Genomic DNA, 15,906 nt, shown 5'->3' with positions numbered 1-15,906 from the left:
TTCAGCTTATACTAAAAGTATTGGGCCCGGCATGGCCAGGTGGGTTAAGGCGTGCGACTCGTAATCTGAGGGGCGCGGGTTCTCATCCCCGTCGCACCAAACATGCTCGCCTTTTCAGCCGTTATAACGTGACGGTCAATCCCACTATTAATTGGTAAAAGAGTAGCCCAAGAGTTGGCGGTGAGTGGTGATGACTAGCTGCCTTCCCTCTAGTCTTATACTGCTAAATTAGGGACGGCTTGCGCAGATAGCCCTCGAGTAGCTTTGCGCGAAATTCAAAAAACAAACAAACAAACTAAAAATATGATAAATTGGAAACTTAGAGCCCAAAGTTTCTAAAAAGTTTCTGTTTATGGTAATGTAGTTAAATTTATTTGTCTACAAAGAAGTAGAAAATAAAACAAGTTCGGAAAATATTTTAGGAAATTCTTCCTTTCGTATCATATTGGTATTTCTTTCTGATATTTGTTTTATTTTAGTATGTTAAGATTTCCATTTACCAAAGCAACACTTTCATGTCTTATGATGCGTCGTAACAAAGTTTATGATTCATAAAGATATATTTTTATTTTGGGTGTAACACTACGGATATTACATTTACAGGTGTGTTGATCTGCATGTGTATATATCGTAATATACGAATACCATAATCGCATCTTATGTATTTTAGTACCTAATTACGGGAACTACGGGAATTTTATGCTTTATTTCTAGATATTTTGATGCATCAAACTAAAATAATTTGGTAAAAAAAGTTATGCTGATAAAAAATATTTTACTCTGAGTCAAAAAAAATCTGAAGTTACGAAGTAGGAGATATTAAATTATTCAGCTCTTTGTTAAAAGTGCAAAGCTACATAATGAACTGTTTGTGCCTTTTAGCATCATAAGTACAAAGACTTACTGTTGAGCTACTGGAAGAGCAACCCCTCTCAAAAAGAAAAAAAAAAAGAGAGAAACATTTGTAAATATCTGGTGGCAGTTTTTTAACTTCGTAGCTGCCATTTTAAAGCAAATCTATTTCTCCTATTGCATTTGAGATAGTAAATTTGGTTGAAATATTGAAAATATTTTCACTTTATATAATAACATTCTATCTTCTAACAGAATCTTCCTCATAACAGTTCAAGAAATGAAGTATTGACAACGGAGTTTCATTAAAAATTATCACTGAGCATGGTTTAAATAAAACTCTATCGTTTATTTACAAAGATGCTGTTCATAATCTTGAGAACAAACTTAACGACGGAGCTTGACCTAGTCCATACCGCGTTTTATACTTAGGGCACACCAAAACAAATAAAGAATTGTAATACACTCGTGTTTTGTTTGTAAGCACCACTCAGTACATTCTTTATGTCCTTATGTATCCTAGACATTTAAACAAGGAGCACCAGCTTGACGACCGTAGTACAGCTCAGGCCAGAGTACAGATGCAAGTAGTGTCTCAACTAGAAATCCAGCTTACCAAGGAAAAGGAAAGGCTTCAAGCTATGATGAAACATCTTCACATGAGGAATTCAAATTCTTTGTCACCTGATTCTTCAAAACAAGAGTTGGTAAGTAACCTATTTAACATAAAAAAGAACTTCTCGAGCATATTAATATATCAGTGAATCCGTATGTTAAAACGAACTGAATAGGTTGCAGAAATTTTATAGCAATTTCAAATACCAATGTCATATAATGTTTACAGTTCTATCATATTTTATGGCACACTCGATCCTTACGTAACCAATTTGTATAAGAATGTGAAAAGAATCAAAATTTCAAGAATCAATGAAGAGTCAGAGGTAAGAATTTTTATTACTTTCGCATCTATCATTCCCTGTATACGTGTAAAACTTGTTTTCATTTGTAAAACAGTGTACGTAATCCAAACAGTTTTATTTTAGATGGTGAAAAGTTTATCATGTAGAACACCTGAAAGACGCACTTTATGATACGTGTGGTATATTAATTTCGCAAGCTATTTTAAATTACAATCTGAATATACTAAATACAATTCGTTCACTTACACTCAAAACTTGTACTTTTCAGAGGTTTGATGTATTATCTGAAGAATTGCTATCCCAGGTGATGAATCATTACTCTATACAAATATAAAATATTTGAAAACAAAATCAATCTTGTGTTTCATACACCTTTATCAATAGGTTTACATAAATTACAAGAATAATACACGCAAAAATTGATTATACATAGGTGATGTAATATACAAAAATAATATTGACAATTTTACAAAATACACAATATTTATTGTAATCATCACTCCACCGCTCTTCACCTGAAGAATTACCTGTCAAAATCTGGGGTGAGGATTCTTCAGCCGATCCAATTTGATTTCTTGACGAGCAGGTTTATATCTTACTTCTTAGTAAGTTAGCTATTCATATGTTGGTTAATACACTCAGTTTATAGAACAACGTAACTTCCTTTGAATTCCATATTCATATAGATATAATCTTAACAACTAACATACCTATTTCTTCATTATAGCATGGATTCACCAAAGGAAAATATTCTCATATTAACCTGTTAACTTTTTCAAAGGTGCTACATATTATCTTGGATACATTCTACCCGTAAAGAAACCAAACATCTCAAAGCGTAACACCTGACAATAAACCAATGAATTATATTTAATACCTCTTGCTAACAATAAAACAATGCGACAAATAAAAAGGTACTAAAAATTCGTATTTGTTGTAACAATACTGGATCATTATTACATTGGCTTATGAAAATGTATCATAAAATATTTGTAGGAGATTTTAACAAATTTATAAAAGTTCAGAATAACATTAAAACAGTAATTTTGAAATTGCTGTTAGTTATTTGTTTGTACAAATTAAAGTTTTCTTAATACATAACAATCTTTGCATTTATTTGTAATTCATGAAAGTTGCAAGTCCGATCAAAATCACCATAGCTAACTTCTATGAAATAAAGCTTTATATGTGACTTGTGAGAATATGAGGTATGATAACAGGTATTACTTAGGTATTTGCTCTGTTTATGTTTCATTTTTAAAGAACACGTAATTGCGTTCACTTTCACCAAAGTTTTAAGTCATGCGCTATAGTTAGACTGGGAAAGACTGAGTTGAGATTGTTGATATTTTGAGACACAGTAATTGGATTTACGGATTAACTTTAGTGGTATGCTTTCTCAAATAAGCTGGTTTTTAAATGTCATCATGACATTTAATAATTTGTAAAGTAAAAACAAATCTAGATGAAATCGTGGTACTTTATAGCAGTTATATAAATGTATGCACGAATTACACTATGTAACACAAACATGTGTTATTTCTTAATTGCTTATGTTGTAAAAGTACAGAAAATGACCATTATTCCCTTCAAACTTTGTTTTTGTGACCTGGATAATGAAATTTAGAAATTAACCTATTTTCTATGCAAAAACGGGCAAAGTTGCACATTTTCATTTACATAAGGTCTGAATTGATTTGATTTGGAATTTTGCGCAAAGTTGCTCGAGGGCTATCTGCGCTAGCCGTCCATAATTTAGCAGTGTAAGACTAGAGGGAAGGCAGTTAGTCATCACCACCCACCGCCAGCTCTTGGGCTACTCTTTTACCAACCGTCACTTAATAACGTCCCCACGGCTAAAAGGGCGAGCATGTTTGGTGCGACGGGGATTTGAACGCGTGATCCTCTGATTACGAGTCAAACGCCTTAACTTACTTGGCTATGCCGGGTTAAGGTCTGAATAAAACAACATATGAATCAAGATGTACATGTTTTTATACTAAAGTTACAAAAAATGAACGAAAATGTTTAGAAGTGAGTAGTTTTTCAAGATTTGCGACTGTAATGTAAATCACTTTCACGTATCAGCCCCAAAATATAGTTTCCCATCATATTTTCGTTACACGTTCCCAGGTCACAAAAGCAAAGTTTGAAGATAAAAATAGGTCTTTTCCATTTACTTTAGACGTAAGCAATTGGGAAATAGCACTTTCTGCCCAGGAACAAGAAAAAGTAAAAATTTTATTACATAAAGTTATAATTCTAATCTCATACACTGTTTGAACACTTTTTAAAGCTCCCACAATTAGATATTTAAATCGCTTCGTTTATTAGGATATCTAAAAATGGTACATCTACCAGAAGACTGCTACTACCTAACTAAGAGCTTTAAACTTCGTAGTGTTCTTTAATCACGTGATGTATGTAGTTATAAATGTTGTCATGTAACTGCTAGTCTCTCAAACAAGAGGAGTGCTATTGAGTGCCTGTCTGGCAAAAGTTTTGTTATCAAAAATCGTTGTCTTGAACAACCATTCAAAAACATCTATCATTAATGTATGTTAATAGTAGTAATAGCAAAATAGCTACCACTAGTAAAAATAATGTGGCCGTGAACCACAGGTAAAAACTGAATTAACAGCTAAGAGCCAGTTGAACAAGTTTATAAAGTGCAACAAACGTCAGATAAAATTGTGTTAGGCCCAACATGGCCAGGTGCTTAGGGCGCTCGACTTGTAATCTCAGGGTCATGGGTTCGAATCTCCGTCACACCAAACTTGCTCGTCTTTTCAGCCGTGGGGGCGTTATAATGTGACGATCAATCCCACTATTCGTTAGTAAAGGGGTAGCCCAAGAATTGGCGGTGGGTGGTGATGACTAGCTGTATTCCCTCTAGTCTTACACTGCTAAACTGTGAACGGCTAACGCAGATGGCCCTTGTGTAGCTTTGCGCGAAATTCAAAACAAACAAATAAACAATTTATTTATGAATAATTGAACATTATTCATTAAAGAATTACTCTTACTAGGAGAAATGCTGTCCTACGGGCAATTCAAAAACAAGCAGTTGATATCCATTACAGAATGTATTAAATATGACTTTTTTATAGTTTTAATTATTAATTTTTTGAACAGGCATTTCCCCCTCTTACCAAACCAATGTCTACGTCACCACAGCTTTCTCTTTCAACTGGGTCAGACTCATCTCCTGCTGCTCTCCTCTCGGTTGCTTTGACAACAATGGCCAACTCTGCACCGTTGATGGCAATTACACCAAGGCTTATTCCACCAAATCCTCCACCTTTACACCTTCCAACTCCTACGACTGCTGGACCAATCCGACGCCGTCTTAGTGATAAAGGGTGTCCGCTCTCAGGTAAAGATAACGTGAATATTGGCGTAGTACTCATGAAACACGATCACAAACCTCTCATTTTTTACTCGACCAGTTACTACTAAATGTTAGAATATGCCCCAGGCAATTAAGGTGATCAAACCGCAATCTGAGGGTCGCGAGTTCGAATCTCCCTCACACCTAACACGCACTTTCGGCCCTGAGGGATTTATAATGGTTGGTCAATCCCACTATTCGTTGCTAAAAGAGTAGCTCAAGAGTTGGCGGTGGGTGGTGAAGACTAGCTGCCTTCCTTTTAATCTTACACTGTTAAATTAGGGACGGTTTTGGTAGATAGTAATTTACTTTATGAATTACTTCCTTTTCTATCAGCGCTTAGAATGCTTATCTCGCAATCTTCAGGTTGCGGTATCGAAACCCGTCGCCAAACATACCTATCTTTTTTAGCCTTTGAGGTCTTATAATGTTATGTTCAATTTTCCAATTCATTAGATCATACTCCCAGTGACTCAGCGTCCAGTTTGAATGTTTATAACACTAAAAAGCTAGTTTTAATACCCGTGGTAGTCACAGCACAGATAGTCCATTTTATAGCTTTGGCTTACAAATCATTGAACTCTATTCCTTTCCAAGAAGTAGCAGTGGGTTGTGTTAATTTCTTTCTGGTTTAACACTTCAAAAATAGTGATAGCTGGCCCAGATGGGTCACGAGAAGCTTTGCACAAAATTAAAGAACAAACATTTTAAACTACGTTTTAATGGTTACGATAATCCATAACGTTTTTGTAGTTATTTTAGCTAAACATTGTTTAAATAGATTCTTAAATTATCGCTAGTATAAACTTTAGAATGTATGAATGCACTTTCTCTAGAATAGTGATTCTCAAATTTTTAAGGCTCGCATATAACTTTTTTATTTAAAATATTTTTGAAATACAAAAACATGCTTAATTTTAAAAAGAAAAACACATTAAGAGGGAAAGTTACTGTTTTCTATGACTGCTCATTATGTGATTGTTTCTTCTGGCACAAATGAAGATCCGATATTTGACAATTTGAAAGGAAGAAAACACGCGTCTATTCTGTCGGGAGTCTTAAAGTTAGGATATGAGTTTGTTTGTTTGGAATTAAGCACAAATAAACACAATGGACTATCCGTGCTTTGCCCACCACGAGTTTCTAAACCCAGTTTTTATCGGTGTGAGTCTGCGGACATGCCGCTGTGTTACTGGAGGCAAGGAGATTGGTATCTGTTTGTATGCGAGAAGTTCTAACGGTTCTTATTGTAAATTTTATAATTTTTACATTAATTTGTACGCGTACCACCGAAATTAGCTCCACGTATCATTAGTGTTACGCATACCACAGTTTGATAATCCTTTCTCTAGAATATCAATATTATGTTATTATTTAATTCAGTGTACGTAAAAATAATTTTTTTCACAAAACTGTTATCGTTAACACAGCAATATTTCTACTTATTGAATTTATTATTTCTGTTACGTGAGGTGAATATTTTGAAGTATTTGGAAAGTTTCTAACTTTTTTAACTTTTATTTGCATTAACTTAAACATTTTAGCTACAAACTTTAAGCTTTGTTTTCATTCGTTGCGATGGATATACTTCTTTTTAGTTTGATGTTTTTTCGTTTTCTAATATTTTTCGTTGTATATAACATGTCACAGGCCTAAAATTTGTAATAAAAATCACTTAAACAACGAAAGGGTCCTCTCCATATTCCTTTCAATTTATTTATTTCAGATTCAAAGCCAGAAGCATGAATTTAAAATGGACAAATTAAGAGGATTATGGAGGCAAAGCATCTGCAGCTTAGGATTTTTTTTAAATCACAAATGTTAATTCTGTTGGTTTCAAGTGCTTTTCCGGCTTTTGGCGTTTAAACTATAACTTCTGAAGCATTATTCTACATATATAATTTTTTGTTTAAGATTGTTTAAGGCATTTTTCTCTGCGCAAGCTGGAATTTTATTATGTAAGATTTTTATTAGCATAAACCTAACTAGACTATTGCAAATTTAAAAGATGAAGAATTGTAAGATCCAGTCGATTGAAACAAATACTTAATAATAGATACATTTTCTAAAATTTTATAACTATATAAAAATATAATATTAAACATTGTACTTCCGCTTGAAGCTACACAATGGGATATCTATGATTTGCCTACCACGGGTATCGAAAACCGGTTTCTGACGTTATAAATCCGCAAGCATACCGCTATGCCAGTGGAAGGATATTTAGAATGATAGAACCTTCCACAAATTATAACTTAATATTTCTTTGTTATTGTTATTTTTATTTCTCTCCAAATAAGTTTGGTTGCTCAAGTGTGACCTTACAGACTTACAACATTGAAATCTGGTGGTCGATTCCCTCGATAGAGAGAGTGTAGGTAGTCTACTGTTTGGCTTTGTACTGAAAACGAACTAACAGGTCTTTATTAATTTGAATGAAAGAATATAGTGCAATGTTCAGTGGCTGACCCTTATCTTTATTTATCTTACTTTGATAACAATAGTCTCCTTAAATGCTTTTATCATAATGTTGGAATTCCTGTTCACGATTATTACGTTTTTAAAATTGAAGACATCAAATGGATGTTTTTCCTAGTAAGCTTGGCTCTCGCTGACGTGTTTGTATTAAAAGTTCTGAAGATTGTTCAAAACTTCAATACTAGAATCGAAATTTTCATCGAACGAAACTTCAACAACGTGTAGAAAACATTAAATTTGTTCAATATATTTTTTCAACTATATTTCTGAAACCTTGCGCTAATCTTTGTCCTTATTTACTTCCTAAAATGTTTCAAATTTATTGTTAGGCATTATTGTTAACGTAAACAAAAATATATCTGTGATATTATAGTTGTAGTACAGCTGCTTATGTAGTGCAGTTGTAAGCGGTAATTAACGTTTTCAACATAGTATGATTATTCTAATTAAGTATTAGCATTTTTTGGGCTTGAAAGAGTCGCAAACAATGGCTTATGTTGACACTTTGTAATTGTAATTGCTATTTTGAGGTTTTGTACATGGCCAGATGGTTAAGACACTCGACTCGTTACCTGAGGGTGGCCAGTTCGAATCCCTGTCATACCAAACATGCTCGCCCTTTGAACCATGGGGACATTATAAAGTGTCAGTCAGTTCCACTATTTGTTGGTAAAAGAGTGGCGAAAAAGTTGGCGGTGGGTGGTGATGACTAGCTGTCTTCTCTCTAGTCTTACACTGTTAAATTAGGGACGCTTATCGCAGATAACCCTCGTGTAGCTTTGCGCAAAATTCACAACAAACAAAACCTAAACATGCACCGAATGAATTTTAAGACTTAATTTTGTTTTACTACGAGATTAATAGAGAAGTTATTTAGTTTTACTCTATAAACAACGTAAGGAAGTACAAATTTTGTGCACTTCGTCTGGAAGGGACAATTCCATGAAAAGCACGAAATTTCCGCACTTGAAAATTAATAATGTCTCTGATTATGATCTAGAACTGTATAGTTCTTTTTTATTACAAACTTTGAATGTTATCTGTAAAAATACTTTTGTCTTTGTATACGCAGAAATGCCAACTGTTACGATTTAAGCGTAATCATTACGATTTTGGTGTACACATTACGACTATACGCTCATACAGACCAATATCACGACTTGTTGCAACTCCCAAATTATTATATATTATATAGGTCTATACAATAAAGTGATAAATTGTTCCCTCAAGGCTTGAAAGAGGTGAAAAGAAAATTTCTAGTGAGATACAAATAAATTTTGATAATAAAAGACATAGTCCAAATGGTTACTTGCGATAATCATGTTTGTGCTTGAAATAATAAAAAAAAAATATTTGTATCTCCGACGTGTACCAATAGTTTGAGTGCGGTGCTTCTCCATACTGAGTACGAGGGGTAATTCATAGTTACGTCATCAGTGCTTGTCAGCCAATCAGCGCTCGCGTAGATGGGTATTTCTCGTTTTCTAAGCGGCATGGTCAAGTGTGTAAGGCGTGCGACTCGTAACCTGAGGGTCGCGAGTTCGCATCCTCGCCGCGCCAAATATGCTCGCCCTTTTAGCCGTGGGGGCGTTATATATGATGGTCAATCCCACTATGCGTTGGTAAAAGAGTAGCCCAAGAGTTGGCGGTGGGTGGTGATGACTATCCGCCTTCCCTCTAGTCTTACACTGCTAAATGAGGGACGGCTAGCGCAGATAGCCCTCGAGTAGCTTTGCGCGAAATTAAAAAAAACAACAAAAAATCTAAGCGGCATAAAAACACCAATGCGGTCGTTCACAAGGTGGAAAAAAAAAAGAGGTCTCGTTCACCAGATTGTCTTGTTTCAGGCAAATCTAAAAGGACTAAAACTGTAAAAGGGCTTTGTCTATAATCATTACGCTCAGTCATTTGAAATAGTTAGCATTTCTGTATACGTTAAATACTTATATAACAGAATATGTCAGATTTTTATTTGCAGATTTGAACAATTCTTTAGCTATACGTAGAAACTAGAATAGCACATATAGCTTTGGTGCTTTGCGCTATAAAGTCTCAAAACCAACCAACAAACAAAGTAGAATTTTTTTTTGCAAATATAAGCGAGTGTTTGTTTTTATTTACACTATAAAGTCGTTTATGTTTTATAAGTGAGCACTTTGAGCGAGTCCTGGTCCAACTTATGATTTAGAATAATTTTCGCTTCATTTTTTTAAATTTGGAAAACTTTCCTTAGTGTTACACCCTTATATATTTTATGTTTTATAATGTTTATAGTTGATTTATAGTAAGGCTTAGAGATGTCTATGGGTTTACAATATAACTATTGTTACAATTTATCTTTCATTATTAGCAGGTTTCATTGACCCTTTATTTACAGTAATATATCTGGAACCCCTTATTTAATTTTTTATCAGTATGTCTATATTTATCGATGTAAGCTATATTTTCAATATTTTAAAATACACATTTTGTATTGTTTGCTAGATAGAGTTTTTGGCATGATGAAAGGATGATGTATGACGTATAAATATATTTTGAATGTTTAGAAGCTGGAGGAGGTAGTTATTGTGTATAAACAAAAGAGAGTTGTGGCTGGAGAGCTATTCAAACAATGGGTTAGATAATTAGTTAGTTTGGTAGTGAGTCTATTACAGTATTGTCCATGCGAGTTAGAGAGTTTTAAATTTGTGCAGTAGATAAGAGAGAAAATTTAACAAGTAAGTGACTTTTGTTATATTTGTGAGTTAAATTTATCTCTTTATTACTGTTAGCTACATTAAGGAATGCAACGAAAGCTCTAGTAATATGACAAAACAATGTAGCAGTTGCTCTCTTAACAACTGACAGTACAAGCTACGCATATGTGTGATGGGCAATGACTGAAATAGCTAATATACTAGTTTTAGTTGAAGAAAAAGTGTCTTCTCTCAAATTATTTTTACAGAATAATAATAAGAACCTGCCCAATGACAGAAATTGTTTCAACACTGGTATCAGGAGTGAAAAATTTTGGTAAAAATTAAATAGAATATGGACTGAACTTCAAGATGGAGACAGGTGTTTGAAATGAAGCAGTGGAAAGAAAGACAAGAAGAAGAACACTAAAAATTAGATAAGATCACACTTTATATAGGAAGATCCTCGTGGCAGACAGTTGTTGATATGGCCAAAAGATATACTGGGTACAGTGAGTTTGTTGTGTCTACAATGTCGAAAATGGGATTATATCAGAGGACAGAAAAAAAAATCTGCATTTGTTTTTCCGGTCAGTACAGTCAGAAGCATTCCGTTATTTCCACAAGTTGAATACTGTTAAGAAAACAATGGATTAAGTAAGATAATGTTTCTGTGGAGTCTGGTGCTAGAGATACGTAGAGAATTAGTGAAAAGTATATGAATTATACCGTGAGGGAAAAGGGTCCACGAATGAATTAACTTGAATGGCTATAGCAGTACTGTGTAACAGCCCCGCTTGAGAAATTTGTTGTTAATGTGCACATCTTTCTACCACAAATTAACAGTATGAGTGAAGGTATCATGATGATGATAAAAAGTATTTCATCAAATGGCCAGAAACAAACTGTACCTATCTAGGAAGCAGAAACTCTAGCAAAGAAGCTTGTTAAAGAATTTGTTTAAAATGTTTCGAGTGTCTATATAGCTTCACTCAGATCAGGGAAGAAATTTGGATAAGCTTTGTTTCAAGAAATTTTGTAATATTCATTGTATAAAAAAAAGCACGAGAACAATCTTTCGTTCATTTTCTGTTAAAATGGTGGAGAAATGCAACTATCTACTTTAGTTCTCGTGAATTAAAACAATTATAGAAAATAAACATGTATTTATTTTTATAAATAATTCTGAAATAATAATAGTAAAAATATGATCAATAAAAATTTTTATAATTATTTTGCATATGATTTTTTTTAAATTGTACATTTCCATTTTGAACTGATTTTGGCATGTTGTGAATCGTTTGTAAATTTTCTTACTATTTGAGCATAATACGACACTCGAATCTCCTTAAAACGAAAGTCGGTCAGATTTTCAACTTATTTTTTTATGATTATGGTTTTTATTTGTTTTTTAACTATAAAGCTAGAAAACCTAGCTTTTAATTTCTAGATAATTAAAAGAACTTCATTCTGATCTGTTGCACAAAAAAATCTTTATATGAAAGGATAAACTGACTTATTAAAATCACCTATATTTTAGCTACAAAGAGCCATAGGTTAGTGATCTAAAATGTAATCAGTAAATACTTTTTTTTCAGTTGTTTTCTCTTGACCAGAAAATACGGCTTGAGATACTTATGGGTTCATGTAGAGTACGGAACGAAGTGATAAAAGCTTAACTTTTCAATATGTTACTTTATTATTTTGTATTTTAATTTGAATTATGATGTTACGATAAAATATGAAAACAAATGATTTTTGTTATTCTTGTGGAGAAAGTTATAGTAGGATTAATTAATTCCTTTAACTGTCACATAAAATCAAGGAAAATTAAATGTTATATTTGTGTGTATTTATACATCTTGTGTGTGTTCAAAAGTTATTTTTGTTATAATAAAGTGGATCTTCTGATTAACAGGTTTTTGAATGGCAGCTTGTTTATCATTTTGTACTCCACAAATGTTATTTTAATTGTATATCAGCCATCACAGACATAGTGAAACTCCATTTAAAAGCTTTTTGTGTCACAACAAACATAAAATTTAACATTCTGTAATAGAAACTTTATAAGAAAATTTTAGAAAATGTAGGAAGACATAAAAATAAGTAATTAAAACAAAAGTGATAAGTTTTAATTGTTTCCTAAAAATAACGTGTCAAAACGGAATCTTTTTGAATTTCAAAATAGTCAAATAGTCTTGATACAAAATGATAAGTCCTTATAAACCGAGCATTTTAAAAAGGTGGACTTTTCTTCTTTAAGGGCAAATTGGAAATTAGTTGGACCCTGAAGAAGAAAGGTACACCTTTCGAAAACTCTTAGGTTATTATTACATATAAAAATAATATATTTGATTCAAAGTCTACAATATCTGTAGAAAATTCATCCAGTAGTTAATTTTCGCAATATAATAAAACACGACAGGTGTTTCGAATCGAAGCATCTGAGCACTTGAGAATTAAATAAATTATTTATTTATGTTAATGAACAAAACATGAATTAAGCTCTTTCATTATATTTCATAATTTACCGATCAACAACACATGAAGCTACGAGCAATACGCTAACATCACTGATTTTTCGGGAGAATCCAAAGTGCCAGTTGACTTTCTCTACTCAATTTCTGAGGATAAACACTCAGTAAAATCTTACACAGGGAATGATGTAACAAATGATTTTACCCAAGGAACATTCAAATAAGCTAGTGATAAGATGAAAATTATCTATGATGTAAATGCTGAAATATTTGGATTTCATTGCAGTAACATAGTATGGCTATACAACCCTTGTTGCTGGATTTAAGTATATATTGGAAAGTCTTCTCTGAAATTAAGCAGTTGATCATTTTTTTCACTGAAGCAAACACAATCACGTTGGATGACCTGTGTCTTGGATCATCTGTTTAATTTCAGAGAAGACTCTCCCAGTGGTAAGCTTTAGAGAAGACCTATCAAGAGGTAAGCCAACCTTCTTAAGAGTCCAAAATTCCCGTTGAGACAGCTTCAAAGAAGAATGTGTTAATGATAAATCAAAATCCTAAGGTATAAGTCGAGACAGCTTCAGGAAAAAAACAACAACCTTGCAGTGGTAAATTATCCTACTGGACCAGTTCCAACTTGTCACCAGTATTTTTTCTACTATTCACCTGAACAAATCCCACTTTGTAATACGACAATATACTATAATAAAGAGCAAGAGAAGATGACATATCTGGAATCTTTGTACCATAAACCATGGCAAAGAAAACCACCGACGAGATTTGGTGGTTGAACACCTTGTGAAGGAATATTTTGTTTTGTTAATTATAATTTTTATTTTATTTTGTTTAACATTTTTGATTAACGTATTAATAGTTTTAATGTCTATTGATGAATATTGATGTTTCTTAGGTAGACAATAGTTCTTTTACTGATTATTTGTTTTTACTTAATAATTAAAGAAAACACAACAACAGAAACTGTTAAATCAATATCATTTTATATTATTGTAATAGATTTATTAACAGCAAGGTTAATTTTATCCCTATCTTTTTTTACCTATCGAATTTTTATCTTAGTTTTATTATAACATTTGGAAGTACCTACCTTATATTATTATTTCCAGGTTTTGATGTATCTCTGTCCGATTCTCCGATGAGACGACGTGTTGCAGAACGATCGAACATAGATATTACTGAAGGTATTATCAAAATAATTTATATTTGTATATATATTTGTTGTTGTGGCTGTTGATAATATTCCTGTTTTATTGGATTAACAAAAACAGTGATACAATTTTTCTTAATCTACCTTAGCATTTCTACACAATTTGTCAATTAAAAAGTAGTGTAATGATTATTACCTAAGAATAAATTTTGAGTTCATAGAGATCTTAATCTAAACCGGCAGAAAATGTCTGTAAGTTGAATAACATAAATAACGACAAAAGAGAACATTTAACCTTCAAGTCTCTTCTTGTACAGCTTCGTGTTTGAGAAATGTAAACATTTAAACCTGGCATTTATTTTTTCAGAAAATATCGTTATCCGTGTAAACTTTTTTAAGGGGCTGGCTTTCTCTACTAATAATAGCAATTCATTCCATTAATGAAGCACTCTAACAGAAAAATAAAACTAGCTTAAATGGAGCCTAGAGTGTATTTTCGAAATTTTATATTTGCTTTCTTTTCTCTTCAGAAAATAACCCCAACAAATCAGAAGCTTTTATTCTATTAATTTCCGATATAATGTTGTAAACTTCAATGAGATCACCTCAGAATCTGTTTTTTCTCAAGAGTGTGTTTGTTTAAAATTTCGCACAAAGCTACACGGGAGCTATCTGCGCTACCCGTTCCTAATTTGGCTGTGAAAGACTAAAGAGAAGGCAGCTAGACATCACCACCCATCGCCACCTCTTGGATTACTCAGGAAACATCCTCAGGAAATCAGAGGGTTTTCTTCTATTAATATATTTGCAGGCTTTATACTATTTGTAAATTTTAAAGTCACATCAGTAGACAGCCATATGAAGTTTTCAAGTTCTGTAATGTGTTGTAATATAATAGAACATGTATTTTTAATATTTCTTATGGTTGTTAATTAATCTGCCTCTTTCATTTCCTCTCCCTCAAGGTGAGTTCCTGTATGTGGTGAGAGGACCCCCCAGTGAAGGTTCTATATATCCAATTTACTTCCTGTGGAATCTACCCACGTATTTGCCGTACGTGGCGGTTGAGGGTTCCAACCCCAACACACAACTGCGACCATGAATTCCTGTAGACGGGTGGCCTTGGAGTGGCTCTCCAGGTTTAATTGGCTGGTCAATTTGGGCTAGGATCAACTGAGTACCAGTGTTATACGTTTTCAAATGTGTTGTGGACGTTCTGTCTCACATTTGTGTTGGGTATAGTGCTCACGAAATTCTGGTGCTGCTGCAGAGTTCTTATTTTGCATTATATTACGTCCCTTCATAGAGAGATGGGGTCAATGAGCAACGAATCTTTCTTTTTTTTATTATGGATGGATTCTACAAATCCAAATAAAATGAAATGATAAAAACAGCTCATTGATCTTGAATACTCCAAACTGCAATCATCATCTTCTCCTACATTTGTATCTCATTTTTTCATACTACATTGTTTGTCAAAACAAATATTTAGGGCTAATGTTTCCCTTTTAATTCAAAAGGGACTATAAGGGCTTGCTGACTCTTCTAAGTCAGTCAAGAAACTACGTTCTAGAAACATCTTGATGGAAACATCCACCCTAAAACACAGTGAATAGTCTTGCTTTCGTAGGTTATTAGCAATATACACATTGTTACTTTGAATTTCTCATAAGGAGCTATTGTTAAGAGGGATTTGAAGAACATTCCCGAGTCAGAGATTTTTGCTGGTTTCACCACCCAAAGAGTTTCCTTTCACTCACAAGTAAAGAATAATACTGCCTACCAGTGTTCTAATTTTGACGTTCAAGTCACCACGTCTACCTGCCACTCCAAGGTGGGTTATCTTAACTGTGAGATCTGGCTACATATTCCCAACCCTCTCAGATATTTCCAGTTTCAGCAGTTAAGTCACTCAAAAACATATTCTTTGACCTGTGTTCGTTAC

The 15,906-nt window shown here is 33.3% G+C and overlaps 1 protein-coding gene across 9 annotated transcripts in view; it reads left to right on the top strand.

The window, feature by feature from the left end:
- Positions 1-15,906, top strand: part of LOC143255618 (forkhead box protein P1-like) — a 155,301-nt gene that overhangs the window by 120,975 nt on the left and 18,420 nt on the right. For all 9 annotated transcript variants that reach the window (XM_076511533.1, XM_076511541.1, XM_076511535.1 and 6 more), the window contains exons 6-8: positions 1,376-1,559; positions 4,908-5,148; positions 13,921-13,995. In XM_076511533.1, coding sequence (XP_076367648.1) covers positions 1,376-1,559; positions 4,908-5,148; positions 13,921-13,995 — 500 coding nt within the window. The remainder of the gene's footprint in view (positions 1-1,375; positions 1,560-4,907; positions 5,149-13,920; positions 13,996-15,906) is intronic.

The sequence above is a fragment of the Tachypleus tridentatus genome, chromosome 7 (assembly GCF_004210375.1).
Source record: "Tachypleus tridentatus isolate NWPU-2018 chromosome 7, ASM421037v1, whole genome shotgun sequence".
NCBI classification, from domain to species: Eukaryota; Metazoa; Arthropoda; class Merostomata; order Xiphosura; family Limulidae; genus Tachypleus; species Tachypleus tridentatus.
The sequence above is the reverse complement of the archived record's forward strand: the minus strand, read 5'-3'. Positions and strand labels throughout refer to the sequence as shown.